This window comes from Poecile atricapillus, chromosome 4 (assembly GCF_030490865.1).
Source record: "Poecile atricapillus isolate bPoeAtr1 chromosome 4, bPoeAtr1.hap1, whole genome shotgun sequence".
NCBI lineage: Eukaryota > Metazoa > Chordata > Aves > Passeriformes > Paridae > Poecile > Poecile atricapillus.
Window position 1 is genome coordinate 32,743,547 of NC_081252.1, and position 20,907 is coordinate 32,764,453.

Below are 20,907 nucleotides of genomic sequence, written 5' to 3' on the forward strand. Positions count from 1 at the left end.
CTCCTCCCTTTAGCTGAAATGAATAGTGCTTTAGTTCAGGATAAAAATAAGGGAGAGGGAAGAGGAAAAAAGAAAAACCACAGATTACTCAGCGCAAAAAAATCATTCCATGAATCATGGCTGGCAGACTTCCCTGACAGGATGGGAGAAAAATCAGCAGTTGGTTGCAGCAACATCTGCAAATACACTGAATCCAGTGCAACCCCACCATTAACTCTTCAGCTTCTGAGGGTTCAAAAAACTGAATTTTTCTGTGTTTTTAGAAAGGGTTTTGTTTATCCTGTAACTATTTCAAGTAGCTTATTTGGATTAATGAGATTGACCCACAAAAATCTACACATAAAGTTCCAGTATGCAAAGAAAGTATAAAATACTTCTCTCATGAGTTATGATTATCATTTAAACATTACAAAATAACCACAGTGCTATGATATTAGAATTCATGCATTACCATTTATATTTTAAGTCCAGAGTATCTTTCATTGTATAACTTTTGAACTACCTGAAAAACTGAGACTGTTGTTGACCTAAAATGCATATATTCTAAAATTAGAGGGGGGTTGAATCTTTTAATGCAGAAAGATCCACTCTATAAGTAGAAGGTAATTTTTACAGCTACATATAATCTCCACTGACCATGGTAATTTTGCTTCTAATTTCATTTGTGTGTATTTTAAAACAGAAAGCTATTTTTCGTGTGTTAATAAACACTTTACTGAAAAGCTTGTCTACACACAAGAGTCTTCATAAAAAAATTTTCACACTCATAGTCTGTATTTTCAATCTTAAAGCTCTGCATTTGAAATAAAATTTGTTCTGTTGACAGTACACATTTTTTGTGCAGTTTTATCTCCTGTAAAAAGTAAATCTTTTTCTCTCCAAGCTTTATGTGCTCATTTGATTAAGCTTTCATTAACATGATAAAAAAATATCTCATGTCAACAGTGCTTAAAAGCATGTAATCCTTTTTCCATCCACAGGTGCTCCTACTGAGCTGTCATAGCCACACAGTTATAATTTATTGTCTTCCTGACTTGCAGTGATTTCCATTTCATCACACTGTATGCAACTCTGCTAGCATCAGCAGCATGGTATAGCTCTGGAATAGCTTAAACCAGAGTTGCAGCAGTAGTTCTTTGAACACACCCCCTCCATCCTTACCATGTAACCTCCTTACCTTGAGCACTGAAAAAAATGAGACTGGACTTCCTACTGAAATCTGCTTGCCATCTGTTGCTTGTTATCAGTGTCTCCTGCTCTGTGTACAGCCACAAGCTAACCGTATTCAGACAAAGCCCTCCCACTGCTAAAACGATGGTGTGAATAAACCAGCGAGAAGGAACAAACCGAGTCAGAGCACATGTAAGCACAGCATCTGGGAGCTCTCCCACATAGCCCGTGTCCAGTCAGCAGATCCACCACAGCCCGCCCACACTGCTGCAACCTGCTCATTCAAGAAAACTATGAGATTCCTTTTCCCCTTTTATTTTCATTCCTGTTTCAAAATTTCAATACTACATTAGGTTTTGCACATTTTATTTTCTGATAAACTTAGTGAGAGCACACCATCCACATGCATACTTGATCTTCTTGAAAAGAACAAGATGTAATCCTACAAGCAAGAGCCAGCATTTTAAAATAGAACTAAAACCTCCACCTCATTAAGTTTGCTGTGACCTTAACCTTTTAAATTTGTTTTAGTTTCAAGCGTAATGAGAGACTCAAAGAGCTCAATCTTTCAGTTAGATGCTTGGAGTCAATTAGGTGACGAAGTCACTGTCCCTGGAGGTGTTTAAGGAAACACTGGACAAGGCCATGATCTGATTGACAAGGTGCTGTGGTCATAGGTTGGACTCAATATCAGAAGTCTTTTCCAACCTAATTGATTCTGTGATTCTGTAAATTTTGCAATTCTAAATGATGTTTTGGCATTAGGCATAAGCATCAATTCAAATAATGACACACCGCGAGAAACACTAGAATATGAAAGCCTAGAAAAAACAGTTTGGTTTTTTTTTTAAAATACACAAACGCACACGCAGATTTATCTCTCCATTCTATAGGCAAATCCTTGACTTGAAAAAGCTGAGTCTCAAAAGTGCATCCCCACAACTGATTCTCTTTTCTCTATACATGTTACCTCAACAACGGAGAGAGATCTCTTTGTAATAAGCAACAAGACTGTATAGTTACAAAGATCTGAAAATTAAATCCTGCATTACAGAATTTCCTCTATATGAAAGATATAAATTGCTATAAAACATTACAGGACATTATGTCCTTCTAGCAGAAAACTGTACATTCTTCAGTTCTAAACTCTAGAAGCCAAAACTGCATGTCAGATCAGAGAAAACACTGAATGCTGCTGGACTAGCACTTACAGGGAATAAACAGGCCAGTCTTCACTGTGGCATGGGAAATGCACAAGAAAAAATGCCACTTCCAGTGACAGATACTATTTTCCAGACATGAGACACCAGTACTGTCCTCCCTATCCTGTTGCTAAAAACTAACAGAATTCCTTACTCTGTATGTAGCTGTAGTAAAATATGCTAGGAATTCATAAGCAGCTAGTATTCACAAGCTACAGAACTGGATTGTAGGATCCTAAGTTTATTTTAGTTAGTGAAGTTCTCTCTGCCTGTCCTCCAATCCACAATTTGCACAGCTAGAGATCTGCAGTCTCTCAAGCCATAAGAACTGACCATGCTCCAATCCCCTGCAGACCATACTCGAAGATTTTCTCCACCTCAGACTCACATCCTCTATTTACAAACCTTTGTTGCCCTCATAAAATTACAGCCATACAAGAGAGACTGAGAAATATATTAGCCTTCAGCAGCAGGATATAATGTGAGAAGCCAAGCAGCTAACAGGTGGAGCAGATAAGGTGGAGGAAGTCAGAGACTCCTGGCTCTTCCCTGGCTGAATCTGGGAAGACTGCTGCCCAGTTCTGAGCACAGCAGAAGAATCAAGGAAAACATCAGCGCACAAAAGATCTGCTCTTCAGACTGTTTGGCAAATCTAGTGTTTACTTATGAAAATGTGTTCTGTGTATTTCAGCAGTGGCATGGACGCCTTACGCCTTTTTTTTCAGCATTCAAAGGTTGAGTGACAGACAGAAATGCCAAGTTCCAATTACTTTCAGAAGAAAAAGGTGATTCTTTTACACTCCAAGTTTGGGAAAATTATCTTCTTTTGTTGTTTGCTTTTAATATGATAGAAAGTTTTTCTTCTCAAGAAAAATATAAACATAACCATCAGGAGAAAAATAACTGGGTCAACATCATTTCAGTTGCTCCACAAACCCAGAACAGATTATGCTTTTGCCAAAAGACCACCAATGCAGAAAACAGTATCTTTTAAGGCACTCTTGTTTCTAGAAGACAAGCAAAGAAAAGGAAAACGTAACTCACACTAAGTAGAGCCATTATTTTCCTCTGTTTATTTTGCAAGCTTCTTCAAAGCATCTTGTTGCTAAGAGTGACTTCAACTGAAAAGTTTGCTCTCACTAGAAAAAAATTCAAATATAAACATAAAATGTTGTTGAAAAATGAGTGGAAAGTTAACACACATTCTGCCACATCACACTGCAAAGCTACTGGGGCATCTCCAATGCAATTACCTCCTGAGGCTAATAACTTCCCACTTTTAACCCATTCCACAGCTTGATCTCTTAAAAGCTGAAGGGAGGAAAGCGGGCACATACCATTCCCATTTCTGGGAAATATTTTATCTTTGAGTTTCACTGTGCCTGTTGAATTGATCAGTCAGCAAAAGAGGTGGCACACTAACACTCTTCAGGAAAACACATAGTAAGACCAACCAGCAGTCTCCATCCCAATAGTTCTTACCTCCCGATGGCCCAGCAGTAGTTTCACAAGGAAAGAAAGCATGACATGCTACTGCAACAACGGCAAACCTCCAGATAAACGGAGCAATGGGAACCAGGGGCTTTTAAGCAATGGTGGCAACACCAAAATACAGAGAGAATAAGAGGATAAGCTAATTATTAGAAGAGGCTGTGCAACTTTCATCTGATGATGCATCTGAATGCATCAATCCTCAATGAGCTTTGAAGGCTGTCAGGCCTTAACGAACCCCAATGCTAAGACCCATACAGCAGCTTTACAAGGCATTGTGCAGAAATGTTGGTTCCTGCCACTATTTTAGTCATATACATATAGACCCAGGTGATCTTAGCTAAATGGTGCACCAGTCCCTGCCAGCCAACTGCATCAAGAATCCCAAATTTTCATTTCTAACTGCCAGTGTACATGGGGCCCTCACTAAAACAAGTTGCACATTTTCTGGGAAAAAGATCTCCATTTATTTGTGTGTGATTTTCAACACTAGTTGCTTTATTTGCACTGAGACAAGCAATAACTGCCACTGATACTGCCACCTTTTTGTCTCTGTTAAGGCATATTGTGACTCAGAGCCACTTCCCTCTTTTCAGCACTTCCCTCAGGTAAGGAATCAGAACAATGCAAATTGATTCCACAGTATAGAATCTACTATAAATTTTGGGCAATTTTGTTAGGAACACCCATAAAACAAAACCCATAAAACTGAACATTTGTTTATGTATTTTTAATATTTGAACAGCAGAGTCCCTTATCAGTTGTTTCAAAGGCAGAAGGCTCAAGCAGAGATTAATGAGAGGCTTGGAAGAAACTTTTAAAATTTACTTTATGTACAGCATTCCTTTTACTGAAAAAGGCTACAAAATCAGGACATGCTCAGCATTTTTAATTGTAAAGGCAGACAGCTTTTATACGTACTTTAAATTCTATAGTGTGATGTTGACTTCCAGAGCAGTACACTGCCAGGAAGAAAACAACATTATAACACCCCCCTCAATGAAATTATATTAGTCTGTCAGTTTTAGTGCTAAACAGTAACTGAGTCTGTAAGCACAAAGCATTCCTGCAGTTTTTTTATACCTGAAGAAATGGTTTTTCCCCCACTCTTAAACACAACTGATAGATGGCTGGGGACAGACACCAACACATAGCTGAGAACACACTAAACCTCTGCAGTCCAGTACTTAATTTTGAAACCTACTGACCACCATAAAGCGTGTAATTATCCCAAGACTTTAAGTTATAGTACCCTTACCTTGCTAAAAATGTTAAAAATAAACTATAAGCATCTTTAAAGCCTTTAGTGCACTTCTAAGTGCACAACATATAAGTGAAAAAGGATTTTACTGGACAGCAGAGGCCACATTTGCCAATGCTACATTTGCTGTTGATTTGTTTTTGTGACTCTGAAGTTCCACCCCCTCATTCTTGCTCCTATATTTCTCCTGCACTGCAACAGTGAAAGTGTGTGTGCATCAGTGCGAGCATATGTGCCAGCAAAAGAGGGGGCTGACACAGAAAACAAAAGAGAAAGGAAACAGACTGTGTAAGCTCTCACCATTTCTCTAAACGGTTTGTGCTGTAAGAACCTAGACTGAATTCAGCAGTGGAACTGGGCTTGTTCTTAAGCCATAAATGATAAACAAAGTATATAAGCAATCAAATACACCCACTACATACATATGTTACCACACTTTTGCCTTCTACCACAGTTGTTTAAGAAGGAAATTTAAGATACAGCTGCTTCTAAAGCTCTTTTTTCAAAAAATTAGCAACTCCTGAAAGTACAAATCCCCATATCTTCATAAAAGACATCCCAGCTGATCAGTGCAATGTAATTCATAGATTACTTCAGGTATAACTAGACACAGGTATCAGCACACCACCAGAATCACAGTGGGAGCTCTTCTAGATGAGTCCTACTAGTTAATTTTCATATTTTCATAAGGAAAGTACGAGTTGACTCAACATTTTGATGAACAGAAGATTTATAACCACAAAATACGTTCCTCTCTAGACATTTCAGAAATATTAAATCTACATTTCTGAAAAATAATTCTCTGATATTGCTAGCATTGCCATTAAAAGGAAATTATCTTTCAAGAGCACCATACTACCTTTTTCTTCCCAAATCAGAGATTGAGCATGCCTGCAGAGATTCTGCATATTCCTCAGCTAGACCACAGAGTTCACTCAGTCCTTCCTATGTCTGCCTGTCACAAGATGTTGATACACAACATGCAATAAATGCAACAGTTAGACATGTGAATAAACTTGTCCTTCTGACACTGTATTAACAAACTAGCTTATAAACATTCATACACTATATGCAATATCCAAATTTTTTCCATTATTTTCGTCCTCAGGGGTTTGCCCTGCTTGAGAACCAGAACATCCAGCACCAAAAGCACCTCCAGCTTTGAACACCTGTGTTCACCTATCACAACATACTGTTGAGGTGGCAAACCTCAACAACAGAAGTTCCCAGTGTAATCTTATGGATTAAGCACTTGGAAGTGAAATAATATTCAATGTGGGGCAAGACACGGAATCACAGTAAAGTGCTGAATAGCAATACAGAAGATATTCCCCCTTCTGTATATTAGGAAAATAATGTTGCTTTAAAACAAGCAAGAAAATTTCTTTCTTGACTACTTCATCCTGTGAAACCACCGAGAGAATAAAGATGACATTGCTCCCAATTTAGATATCAGATATGATACCGAGTGCAAGTAAGTGCACAGGTCGGCACTGCAGGAGGAACTTGGAGAATGGGAAGATGAAATGACACAGAAAGAAAATAATGTATGAAAAGAAAGTGTAATACACTCAACCAGAAAAAAAAGCAGTCTCTCTAAAAATAGAAGAAATGTACCAGGCAAATGAAAGTATTTATTTCTCTTAAGATACCACTGAAATACTCAGCAGCTTGTTCTTGGAATATTTTGTGGTCCTTTGTCATCATTTATGATTAAAGAATCCCCAAGCTGTTTACCCAGTTCACCTAACGAGAACAGTCTTATATCTCACCGACTTTTTTACAAGTACTAATTTTCTAGTTAAGTGCATTTGAAATTAGCCTACTAACAAAATATTTTCCCTCCAGTGACACTGGCAATTCTGCCCAACACAGAAATAAAAATATCTGTGAAACTGAATGTAACAATTGCTTCTCACATGCACTGGATTCTTCTGAAGTACCATAAAATGGATTATTCCCAAAAAGGACTCTTGCACTTTATCATCAAACAAAGATTACAGGCCTAGGAACATCATAAAAGGGATTAATGGGAAGGTTCAAAAAATGGATTTATTTAATGATGGTGGCATATACGAATAAATTGTTGTACCCTGGGATAACCCTCATCTATCAGCTTTGAGCACACGCTTAAAGTTGTGCAACTCTCTACCACTATTCCACAGAAGAGGAAGCCCAGCACTTTGTTAGTATTAAAGAAAGTAATGTTTTAATGCATATTATTTAATAATATAGTAATTGGCATTAAATTTTTAAAGATGTGAATCACCTGGCATTCTGAAGACATTTTACTGAGGTGTGCACTGAATTTATCCACATCTACTCCAATCTAAGTGTTAAACATCTACCAAATCCTCTTTAAGGTACTTCAGAGTCCTTCACTACATGCCCTAATGTGTGCATGTAAATCTGCTTACGTGTGCCCTTTGGTCCTGGAAGACCATCCTGACCAGTAAGTCACTATGTACAGCTGGATTCCTTGCACCATGATGTCACCTTGTGCAGAAGGCCCATGTGTTCTGTCCAGCTGATCCTTCTGTAGCCACATTTTTTTGTGTCCATAGGAAAATGAAGGGGTGCAGACTTACCTGAGCAACACTAAATTAGCATCTTACTACAACTTAGAAATGGAAAGTCAATTCCAGCAGTGGGAGCACACTGGGAGTCACGACTAATTGGTAAGAGAGACAAAGAGGAGAGGATTACCGAGGAAGCCCCCAGGTCCTCAGTGTCTTTGATGAGGACAGAAAGATGCAGTCACTGGACACCATTGCCATAACCTTCTTAAGACAGGCCCACTTGCCTAACCAATGTGAAACATACTCCCCCTCCCCCCCAAAGCTCCAAAACAGAAGAAGATAATTATATTTTATGAAGAGGGAATACAGGAGACAGCAACTCACAGAATAGAACTACCACCAGCTGTGATGAAACAGAGGTAGGCAACCATTCCTGGGGTTTTATAAAAGCACCGGGCTTTCACATCACTTGGTTGCAAGTTCAAGCATGCTCAGCAAAAGTAAGTATGGCTCACAACACAGCATTTGGTACATTATTTTTTTATTTATAAAATGAAAACATGGTAAAATTTACAAAACATATTCAAATACTGTGTACTAAATGAAAGCTGTAAGTCATAATTCTAACAAACACATTTTGAACAACCACTCAGATATATACCCCTTCCATATTTTACATATGGCACTCATACTGTAGACAAAGCTGACTGCTGTATTTCTGGGAACATTACAGTATTTCACAAAGCCTCCTCACCTGTTTTTTCCAAATGTTTGACAATGTACAATGTACTTTCTCCTCCTCCCAGACTCTCAAAAACACAGTAGAAAAAGCAGCTATTATAAAAGTAATTCTCTACTTGTTTCTACGATTGACATGAGGCTATTGCAACTTGTTCACAGTCTTCTAAATGCAAATTTAATCCATTCAGTTGCTACTCAAGGTAACACAAAGCAGTCTCGCCTACAGTTCAATGAGAGGCTTCAAAAATCGTATGACAACTTAAAATGATCAAGCAAAAGGATGGCAAAGCTATTAAGCATTCAGAAACCCTCAAAACAAAGAATCCTGTGCTTACCACAGATAAATAACCACAGCTCTTCTGGACACTCTGTTGTTGGCAGAAGCAGTTCCAATTGTTTTGTACCTTGGGGGAAATAACTACCCTCCCATGTACTCCTAGACCTCTACACAATTTTGTGCACTCACCAAAAAGGCCTAGAGATCCTGTCAGAGGCATTCAGCCACCGTAAATACACTAATAAGTACCTCTACATTGCAATGGTACCAAAATACTATAATGACATATTTCAAATAGTTCTTGATAATGGATCCACAAACATCAAGCTAGTGGACAGCAATTACAGAAATGAAATGTACCTGATGTCATGGCAGCTGCTACCATGCATTTCCATGCATTATATCGGAGATGATACTGGTGATCTGCAGTAAGCTTTGCACACTAGAACAGAAAAAACTAATTTTTTTTCATAAAGTTAGGCTGATAAGTGCTGAATACATGATGTCTGCAGCATAATCCCACCTCATCACTCAGTGATACTTGTTCCACTGTGACACCCATCCAAGCACGGACTTGACCTGTTTGAAAAAATGGATGTGGTAGACTGTCCAGGCAGGATGTAGCAGGTGCCCACCCTCAAGAACTCCATTTTCAGGTGAACTTCATCATCCCAGTTTGGAGTTCACTGGGTGTCAGACATACTTGGGAAGAATGGCAAGCTTAAGACAAATGACAAAGTGCACAGCATTTGCCATCAGTTGAACTGTGGCCTCTGGCAATGCTGTTCTTCAAGTACTAGGTGGAAGGAGAGAGACTTCTTATAAAACTCCTACTTTGATGCCAAGTCCCACATTTCTATTAGTTTTGTACCCTACATTTACAGTGCAGACAGTTATAAAATGAATACAGCACATCAATGAGCACATTATGAGAAAGTTATTGAAATGCTAAGCTTGTTTCCAGACATTTATACTGCATCTCTCCAACAGGATGAGCCAACAGTATTTTAATAACAAATAAGATCATAGCACACTGTACACTCAAAAATACTTGTAAATGATTTAGCACAGATGTGCACAACCCAATTTTCATGCATAGATCTGTGATACAAAGCACTCAGGTTTTAATGTGAGAAGGAATTCATGATGAATATAAAATTATCGCCTTGTGAAAACAAATTATATTAATTTTAGCTTATCTCTTATAAATATAATCTAAACGCTATAATCAAAGAAAAAAGTCAAATGGCTTCTTTTATGCATACAGTATTCTGTCTAGGAGAATGGATCAGAAACCCTTTTGTAGGAAACACACTGCTTGAAAATTTACCTAAGTTTTTAAGGAAGTAAATCACCATAATCAAGACCACATTAAAAAGCAGAATACAGATAAGAAATTTATCATCATAATTCAAGAACCAGTAAATACCCCGCAGAAATACCAACTAGGATGTAAAAGGCAGTAACTGATTTAATGTATTGAATGATCATGTTCCTCACTACCATGGAAGATTTGAAGACTAAAAGTCTAAGTGGATTCAAAAAATAAATTGAATTTGCGAAAGACAAGTCCACTGACAGCAATTTAGCAGGGCCTTTCATATGGAGCCTCCCAGAAGCTGCTAAGAAATTGACTGCAGAGGGGAAGGAATCTGTCTTGGAAACAAAAATTTATTCCTAGGAGGTGTTTCTTGCATACTTTCCTGACGACATTTGTTTTCTCAGTTTGCGTGCTGGGACATACAAACTACTACCACAGCTCTGAAAGGCTGAGGGTGTGCCCACTATTAACCACAGGAGTAAGGATGTCAATCATTTGAAATCTTTAGTATATTTTGATCCAATCATATTTTCTTCAAAAGCCTGAACAAGCTGGCTGGGGTAGCAACACACACAAAATACATGCCATCATCTCTTTAAAAGCTTAGGAAAAAGACAAAAAAAAAAAAAAGAATAGCAACATTTGTTGCATTCAGCTTCTACTCCAATGTGAACCTTTTCAGCCTTGCTGTCATCCAGCCCTTATGGCTGGACCCAAATACAGCCATAGAAAGCAGGAAAGCAGGGGTAGATTTGTTTTGTAACACGTGTAAGAATTTCTAAATCAATTAGTTTCACCTTTGAAGCATCTTATTTAGCATTCCATTAACTTCTGTCAGAAGATTCTAAATTCTCAAGTAGCAATGTCAAATTGATGTTTTCAGAATAATACATAAAATCCATACAAATTTCTACAGATTTAAAACCACCTGAAGCAATCAGTGTAACAGCACTATATCAAGTGGTCAATTTAAAAATATTGATATACATAAGATCCTGTGTCTGTCAAAATTTATAAAATGTTGAGGGGAAAAATGGGATTTTTTCTTGGTATGTGCCATCAACCACTAAAATCTGTGCTGTCCCACAAAACTTATTTTCGTCCTCTAAAAGGGAAGGATTCTTGCCAAGTATAAACCACAGATCAACAGATGATATACTGTGTTCCCAAATCTGCTGTTGGAATGTTTCAGTGCCTTTTGTGCATACTGTATTCAAGAGGAGAGTAAAAAATCTTGGTCAGCAATGAAAACAACACTTCCACTACATTTTTTGTACAGTCCGAGGATCTGAATAAGCAAGGCAGGACTGTGCAATGAGAAGGCTGACGGGGTCAGACTCCTTTAACCCAGAAAAGAGAAGGCAAAGAAGCTATTTAACTACAGCACACTGCTACTTGTAGGGTAGCAACAAAGATCACAAATGCAACCTCTTCCTGGTGTTAGTGGACAATTCTGAATGGGGAAATGGTCAATAAATGTAGCTTGGAAGGTTGAGGCTGTAGATGAGCAAAAGTTCTTCCATTAGGAATTAGTAAAGCACTGAAACAGGTTCCCTGCAGAGGCTGTAAATCCCTCTCTTTTGGGAGACCTCAAGACATTGCTAGACAAAGCCTTGGCTGGACTGATCTAGCCTTGGCAAAAGGCCTGCTTCAAGAAAGAGGCTGGACTAGGTGACCCCAGAGATCCCATCCAGACAACACTTCTGTGGCCACAAACACTAAGTCAGCAAAGCAAAGAATGCTAAAGCACTGTGTTTCACTATAGATAATTAGCATCAAGAAAAGCGGCTCATGGCAAATTATCTTAGTGCTATCAAAGTAAAATTTCATATGGCACATATTGTGGGAGATGCTCATTGAAACAAAACACACAGAACTACATCAACTTTTAATGGAGAGCATCAAGACCACTATTCCTGTTGTTTCCAGATTTTAAATCAGTGTGATGCATGGCTTCCAAATAGATAAATTATATTTAACATCTCAGTGATCGCAGCTTAACATGCCTCAGTGACTGCAGCTATAGAGAAAGGAAAAAAGGGAGAACTTCAGAGTACAACATTTGAGAAACAGAATCACAACAGAATGCTGAACTGATAGACTACAAGGACACTGGGCAGAATGTCCAAGATAAGGCCAGCAGGAACCAGATTAGGAGGAATAAACAAAGCCAACTCATCAAACTAATGCACTAACTAGGTAAAAGGCAACTCTGACAAGGGAAGACCACAACCACTGACTCACAGCCACCAACTCAAAAAACCCACATACTCAAAAGAAGACTGAGCATGTGGGCTGATTAGCAGAAGAAACAAGAAAGTAATTCAACTAACAGAAATAAAATACAAATTAATAAAATAACTGCATAAATTATAGCAAATAAACATTAATGCCTTTGCTTGTCAAAATGTATAAATAACGCAAAGTTTTGATAATTGGTGTACTGGTTTTGTGAATTTGCCAGCTAGGACCCCTTTCTGAGCTGAAGTAAATAAATCAAATACCTCGACTCTGTGTGGATTGGCCTCCTGCACACTGGGTGAAGGAACCCATTTTGGGACAACAAAGGGTATGCTCTCAAAAGCAAATATTAACAAATTTATTTACAAATATTACATTTTTTCCAATCTGTAAACAACAACCACTTTGGTAAAAGCTTCTTGCAATGAGGTTATGACTCATTTTACACTTTGCTGCCTATCCCCATTCTTTACGCAACAACCCAGAGTTATCATTTGTTGCCCCAACAGGAAATGATTGCTTACAACACAGGTAACAGCAAGGTCTTTGGACAATCTTAATTCTGTGGGTCATTCTCTGGCTACAAACTCACCTCTCCTTAAGCAATTATATATTTCTGTGGCTTGCTTTGGCTCTAACCTAAATGAAGACGGTCCATTTAATCACTTAATAATGAAACTTATTATTATTTGTCCTTCTACAGTTTCCTTGGATAGGAAATCACCCCACTGACTATCAGAAATTATTTAATTATTTTCCTAAGACCAGCCTTCAATTTTAAAAGCATTGTTTCTTCACAGGGCACAACATTCTTTGGGGTTCAGTCTACACTCCTGGCTAAGTAACTGCAAGTGGGTTTTTTCTTGCCACTAACTTGAATTTCAAGATATGTTGGAGAATTCCCATTTATAGGCTCTATTATTTAATTTCCAGAAAAGCTTTAGTTAGTATTTATATTTACTTCAAGCAAGCTACAGTCAAAGACTATGAAATATAGTAGAAATGTGCGCAGTAACTTCAATGGGCTATGAAAAATGCCTAATCAGGTAATCTTAAAACTTACAAGATACAACATACCAGTATCAGTCAGAGATTATAAGAGGAGAACTACATTATTTGTGCTCTTTGGATCTTAAGAGTTTTACTGTGGTGGTGCCTGAAGCAGTTATTAAAACTGAAGCTCCTAAATCTGCATTAAGACTATCAAAATAAAACAGCCTGAATCCCAGAGAAAAGAGGGAAGTAATGGTCAGCTGGCCATCAACTCCACCTCTCCTTGAATTTGTAAGCTAACTGGCTAAACAAAGAAAAAAATAAAATAGTGTCACCCACTCCCATATCCTGAATCCTCCTCTTAGTCCTCTTTTTAAGGGCTTCCTGTGTACACAGGGGCAGACTAGCAGATTATAGGTAGATCTATGATTTTATTTAAAACAAGGGATCTACCTGATGGGAACTTTTTTTTCTCTTTCCTTAATAAAAGAGGATAAATGGTTACACTTGGTATGGACAAGCAGAACAATTTCCAGATCAGCACTGAAGTACACAGGCATGCACACAAAGAAGTTTCCAGCTGAACTATGCTGACTCCTCTTCTGCAAGATGCCAATATTTCTTAAATAAAAGAGTCAGTTAAGCAACTGAGTCTTCAAATTACCCTTTTCCTAACCATGCTTTCTTCCAACTCCAGAGTTGCTGGCACCTCTTGGGTGCTAAGCTTGAGCTATTCTTGTTATGATCCACTGAACCCTAAAGGACATCACCACCAAAACAGTCTTAGACCCAAGAATTTAATGAAGAATTTCAGACCATCTTATTGTTTACTTCTTAAGGCCAAATACATAGTTTTGCATTAATATGGGAACAACTACTGATCACTGTTGTATTAAATTCTTCATTTATCTGTAAGAAGTCCATGATGCCTGCAAATTAATTTTCACTGAACTTTGTCAGACACACTACAGAAATGTACCCCCATAACCTCTCAGCATGTTGAGCAGTGAAATATTCAACCTTAATTTGTTACACTGGATACAGCTCATTGTTCTCAGCTTCAAAAACAAGTCAGCGCCAGTTTAATGTGGGAGTTGTGGGAGTGTAATGAATTGATCCAACTCTGAACTAAATCTTGTTTTGGCATAAAAAATCCCAAAGCACTCAGTCAAACAAGTGACCAAAAATAGATGATTTCACCCATAATCTAAAACTGCTCACTAGAGTTAAAAAATGTTCCAGGAAACATCTGAACTACTATGGAGAAACAGAAATAGGGGAAGGGGAAAAAAACCCAACAAAACTCAAGCCAGAGATGTTTCAATCAGCATAGCAAAACTCATGTACAAAATTTACAGCTATTGTAAGAGAACAAACCACAGAAATGCATTTGTGATAAGTAAAACAGAGTAATATTAAATTAAACTAAAGCCTTGACCGCCTGTACTTTTAAGCACATGTTAAAGTAAAAATCACATAGGTCTTCATTACCAACTCAAATAAATTTCATTATTGGCTTCAATATTTGGTAATTTCATTTTATTTTTAAGTAAGGAAATTTCTGCCACATCCATAATGGGCTGTTCTTTCCTGGGGAACACTGGCCAGAATTCAAAGTGAAATAATGCAGATACTGAATATTTTAAAAATTTCTTGTGTGCTTTAGATAATATCAGAATACTGTAGTAATCAGCCCTAATGTGACAGCAAGGACAGATAATCAACCAATGCAGTTCATAACTAAAATTTATTATATTCAGTATAAACTTTCCTGCAAGTCCACTTCAGTTAACAGTCACAGAATAAAAAGGTAGTGAAAGTAATAAAGTACAGCAGATTAAGGCCCTGAGTTAGACTGGAGAGAACCTGTAAGCCTATGGAGAAACAACATTTTAGTGAGGCTGTTCTGTTTTGTTTGGAATTTTTTTGTTTCCATGTTATTGAAAATGAACTAAGTAAAAATACTAACGTTCTAAACAAAAAAATCCAGTAAAGATCCTGTGGTCTCTATAACTTTCCAGAACAATAATGTGTGTGACAGAAATAAGCAACAAGGGAGGTAGAAATCGATCACATTATTTATATTGCAGTAAAAAAGCTTAAAAATTTCCAACAGAAGTGGTTTCCTTTCCCAGAGCAGGTTACCAGATGATTCAGTTTTAATGAACCTATGCAGCTACTTTCACTGTTCTCAGTTTTTAAAGAATGTGTTGTAGTTCTCCTCCCTATAACCTAAAAAAACCAATATATATATATAAAATTCAATCAGCATTTTCTCAAAGGGAAAATAATTTCTTTTGAAGTTTCAAATTGCTCTATTTAATATCTTCTCATGGGTTTTCCACAAAATGCAAAAAAACCCAACTTTCTTGAATTCAGAGAAAATAATGCTATGACATGGGATATGCTGTGTGGTAGGCACAGGCAGTCAAGACAAGTCACCTGAGCTATCTACAAGTACCCCATGGACACAAATGATTCTGCCTATCTCATTCCTCCAAGTTTCCCTGCTTCAACATCTGCTCTGGCAGTCTAGTGCTTAAGCAAGCATTTTCAGCTCATTAAACCAGCAAAAAAGCCCCCAACCCAACACAGCAAAAAACCAAACAAATGAACCCTCCAGTGAATCAAATTTAAAAAAACCAAACAAACCATGAGTAGGTCTCCAACAGCTGTCAGGCTGCAGTTTCACAGCAATCTAAGCCAAACTAACTTCTGACTGGCATAGGCTCTTACCTCCCTCTGGCTGCATATTCCTGCTCTTTCCCTTGTGCCAGCTTCAACATTCACTCAAAACCATTTCAGCGAGCTGAATCAAAAGACTCCCAACCACTGAAGAGAACTAGAAAAATATCTCTCTGCTTGGACAATGCACCAGAACAGGTTGGTGCAGGTTCTAGCAAGCACAAGGGCTGCAAGTGAGGCAGCCACCCAGTACATCAGCCCAGGCTACCACCAAACCACAACTCCAGTGACTTCACTCACCAACAGGTTGGACAAGCAGTAGGGCTGACACACAAGAGAGAGCAGAAGTGCACATCCCCAAAGGAGATCACACCTGTAGAGCAGCAGCAAGCTGTTAGTTCAGTCTAGATGGCTTCATCCTACAGTACATGGCGCAGCACAACTGCGACTGGCTTCAAGGGAAAATACTACTCATTCATTCCAGAGCCTCCTGTGCGCTGCTTCCCCAATAAACCACTAAGTCTGAGCATTCAGTAAGTCAGAAGCACTTTTGTGAACTTTCACCTTTCAGCTCCCACTTTGCACACAGACCTCGCACCAGCAGGACAAAGGTGATCAACTGCCCTTATGCACTTCCATGCACAGACTGAACATAGCAGAAATTTAAGCTGCTTGCACTCACAATTAGTTTAACAGACTGAAATACTCAATTTGACAGCCTGCTAAAGTGCCACTACATTTTTTAAACCCTACAACAAAATACCTCACAGGCTTATTTAACACCTATTTATATTACCATTTTGGCAATGTAACCACACATTACATGCAAAAAAATCCTCACTCATTTTCAATACGTTTGCAAATAAAAGTATGTAAATAAAGTTCAGGTAAGGCAACAGCAGTAAACTCATCTACTTCAGATGATATTCTTCACTGATGCCTTAAGAATATTCCACTGGGAGTCTTGGTGGTGTTTTCCAGGGTAGAGATGTGCAAACAGATGGAAAGAAGGCGAGACAGCTCAAGCAGAATGCTGTCCATTCACACACACTTTACACCAGTAAGGTAAACAAACACTGCTGGCCTTATTTCAAAGGGTGTCTGTCAGGAAAAAATACTAGTAAAAATTGAAAAAAATAGCTTTCGTTACTGGTTAATAGCATTGTGCCAAATACAAATTCTGGGAACAAGCTTGGTTTCACAAGAACGTGGCAAAGGTTATATACATATACAAACTGTAGAACCAATTCTTTGTTTTCTGCTAATAAAAACCTCTAGAAGAAACACCTTTAGAAAACAGACATCATAACCAGCAGCACGAACGTTCTACTGTTGAGGAAACCATATGGGAACCAACACTGGTTTTTTGCACTCTACCCCAGACAAAGCAAAACCCTGCAGACAAGCCAAACCACAGTGGTTTCAATAAGGCCCTGCTAATCCTGCACCTGCAGATAGGCATTGACATAACTTGAGCCACTGAAGGCCACAAGGTCTGCCTGTAGAAAGTTTTCCTCTAATATCCCTCATGCTGCTGTGTTTTTGTCAACTACAAAGGGATACTCAATTTCTTATTGCTCAAATGGATGCAAACTCACATGAATTGCAGGTGTTATATTGTTACAGCTGTATCATAATTATTAAAAATCAGAATATTTGGAATTCCACTTCAACTATGTAGCATGGCTGAGATTTTACCTGGAAACAGACCTTATGAAAATGATTAATTCTGGAAGGGATTTTACACTGATAGAAAAAGAAATGCTGCATTCACATCTCAGGGACTACAGGACAGTGACATGCCCATTGACCCCCAATTAACAATGATGTCTGAATTAAATAATTTCAGCTGCTGCCAGGGTCCACTCGAGTTCATAATTTCAAACAAAAGCTTGCTGTTGTCCAGGCCTGCTCACTCCCTAGCTCCATTCCTTCTCTCATGCACTGGTTCTTGCCTGTTGGCCAGGGCCTGCTGTCCATACCTACAGAGAAATAGCTAAATGAGAAAAACTTTGCTATCTAGATGTTACTCTACCTTGGCACTTTGCAAAAAATGGGCACTTAATTTCCTGACAGGACACGCTATGCACTAGGACATGTCTGTGCTGGTCTGCACGTGCCCGTGTTAGCTTCAGGGTGCTGAAACAGTGGAACAGGTTGCCCAGAGAAGTTGTGGATGCCCTATCCCCGAACGTGCTCAAGGACAGGTTGGATGGGACTCTGAGCAACCTAGTTGTAGGCGCCCTTGCTCACAGTAGGGGTGCTGGAACCAGGTGATCTTTAGGTCCCCTTCTAATTTAAACCACTGTATGACTATGATCAGTTCGGAGCAGGAGCAGGCTCTGGGGCCGGCCCGCGGGCACACGCCTGCGGCTCGGATGCACCTGAGCTGAACCGAGCTGCCCTAAGGCGAGGCCGCCGGGGCCGGGACACCTCGGGGAGGCACCGCCAACACCGCCCTGCCCCCGATAGGAATCCAGACACGGGGAGCGGGCCAGGGCCAGCCCCGAGGAAGCGACGCCACGGCCCGCCGCGCCCTCGCCGCTCACCTGCCGCCGAGCTCAGCGCGACCCTCCGGTGCCTCCTGCCGAGCTCCCGCAGCTCCTCCTCGTCCTCCTCCAGCCTCCAGGCTTCGGCCATCGGCGGCGGAGGGGCGGCTGGCAGCATTCAAGAAGCGGGGGCTGCCATGGCCGGCGCCCTCTCTTCGGCGCGGCCGCCCGGCCCTCGCGGCCGCCGGGCCCGCCCCGCACCTGCGCCCTCTCCGCCGCGCTCCTCCCGGAGACCGCTCTGCGCTGCTGCCGGCGGGCCGAGGCGGGAGGAGAGGCGGCCTTTCCTGCCCATCCGCGGCTCTCCGGCGTCAGCAGGAAACCCGGCGGCCGCCTGGCACCGCCACAAAAGGGGGCGGAGGAGGCGGCGGCGGGGGGAGGTACCTGGCTGCCGCCGCCGGGCAGCCGCGCTCCGCCGGGCACCGCGCGGGGCTGGGCCGGCGAGCGGGGCCCGAGGCGGCACCGCCCGGCAGCGAGCGCGGGGTGCGAACCCGGGCGGCTCCTGCCGAGGGGGAGAAGGGGCTTGCGGCGGGAGGGCGAGAGGTCTGCCTCGCCTCGTGACGAGGGCAAGAAGATGCCGAGAGGAGGATGGTGCCAGACTCTTTTCAGCGGTACCCAGCGACAGAACAAGGAGCAGTGGCCATAAACTAAACCACAGACAGTTCTACCTCCACGTGAGGAAGAACTTTATATTGAGGGTGGCAGAGCACTGGAACAGGCTGCCCAGGGAGGTCGTGGAGTCTCCCTCTCTGGAGACACTCAAAACCCGCCTGGACACGTCCCTGTATCACCTGCTTTCGGTGACCCTGCCTTGGAGGGGGGTTGGTCTAGATGGCCTCCTAACAATCCTGTGATTCTGTGAGGGGAGAAGGGCAGTTGCTGTGCGTGGCCGGAAAGTCGGGAGCCCCGGGAGCTGTCGGAATTGTAGGTGCAGCACATTGTGGCCCTGATATTGGCTGAGGGCTGGGGGCAGCAGGCTTTTGACCGGCAGCAGTTGTGGTTCACGGCTAGGAGGATGTGTGTCTTGGCCTGAGTTCATTACCGTGGTTTGAAGTACTTCAGAAGTTATCTACTTGAAACCAGTGAGGTACACACTTACCAGCGCTGAAATGATATGGAAAAGATTGCCACATTTTAAGTCGACACCTGTGTGGTTTTACTTCTGTTTTTCTTTTTTTTCCCCCGTGCCTCTGTTGCCCATATCTAAATAGAAATTATATTGCTTCTTCACTTCACATGGTAGCTGCAAAACCAAATCATAAATCTTTTAACATATTATTCCATTGTAGCTACTACTAAACAGGCTATAAGGAAGATAAATTCAGCTTCAGAGCAAGTGAATAAGGGACAATAAACCAATAAAGTATATGATCACAAATTAGAGCATGAAGATGTAACTAAACAGTGAGTAATCCTAATGTTGAGCAATATCTATGGTGACACACTGAGCACTTTCTATGCTCACAGTGAATACAGTATATTGTACAGGCTGGAAAAAAAGTCGTCACAAAACTGAAAAATATATAATGCATGAATACAAATGATTGTGCATTTTTCAGTGCTTGACTTTACACTGTCCCTTAAGAGAGGCTTTTTTCCGCTTCAGCTCTTAGTGTTCAAGTGGTATAATAGTTAGGCTTTGAAGGACATGAAGCTTTATACTGTAAAAAGATGTGAGGCCAGGAATAAAATTGAATGTACAGCAGGACTGTGTAACAGACAAATGAAACCTTCCACTACAGATATGTGTTCTGAAAAGCCTCATGCTTTGGATGACCTCTGCATGGATAGATTGCATGGTAGTCCAAGGAAATATCTTACAAATTTCAGTACAAGATCAGCATGCCTTGTATGTGATCTAGAGCAGATAGAAAACTCTTCAGTGGAGCACTGATGTCACAGGTACATGCTGTTGGTATGTGCATGTGTGAGAGACAGAAGAGACTCTCCCATGTAAAACTAACTGTGTGTTGCTTGTATTCTGATTCTCTACTATGAAGCCAAAATGCAGCACCTGTATTCAGCTCCTTAACTCCACTAACCACAAAGAACAACAAGGACCATCCACTTTCCAATTCCTGAATATCTCCTTTTTATACTATGTGTTTAACTGCTGTTTGGCAGAAAGGAAACTTGGTATGATGTAAAACTACTGAGGAAGGAAAAAACAGAAATAAACCATAGAACATAACACAAGTTCAAAGAGCCCTCAAAAACTGGATTAAACCTTTTGTTGCTGCTGATGAAATTGATACACAGGCTTCCAAGCATATAAAATAGAAAAATACATTTGGACAAAACTTAGACTTAAGAAAATCACGCTGAATAGCTCCAGCTATTACTAAGAAAACATTCCCAAAAAATCACATAATACAGTACAGAGCGATCATGAGCGTTTAACATTGACAATCATCAAGAGTTCCTCAGTGATTACTGTGAAAGTCCAATTTAAAAATGGAA

At 40.2% G+C, this 20,907-nt stretch overlaps 1 protein-coding gene across 5 annotated transcripts in view; it reads right to left on the reverse strand.

Moving 5' to 3' along the window:
- Positions 1-18,590, reverse strand: part of SH3D19 (SH3 domain containing 19) — an 82,863-nt gene extending 64,273 nt beyond the window's left edge. For 3 of the 5 annotated variants that reach the window (XM_058838725.1, XM_058838724.1, XM_058838727.1), the window contains exon 1: positions 18,451-18,590. In XM_058838725.1, coding sequence (XP_058694708.1) covers positions 18,451-18,568 — 118 coding nt within the window. In that variant the 5' untranslated portion in view covers positions 18,569-18,590. Of the gene's footprint in view, positions 1-3,416; positions 3,512-16,201; positions 16,403-18,450 lie in introns of those variants that run through there. The other 2 variants (XM_058838729.1, XM_058838726.1) reach the window with 2 other exon arrangements.
- Between the last annotated feature and the right edge of the window lie 2,317 nt (positions 18,591-20,907).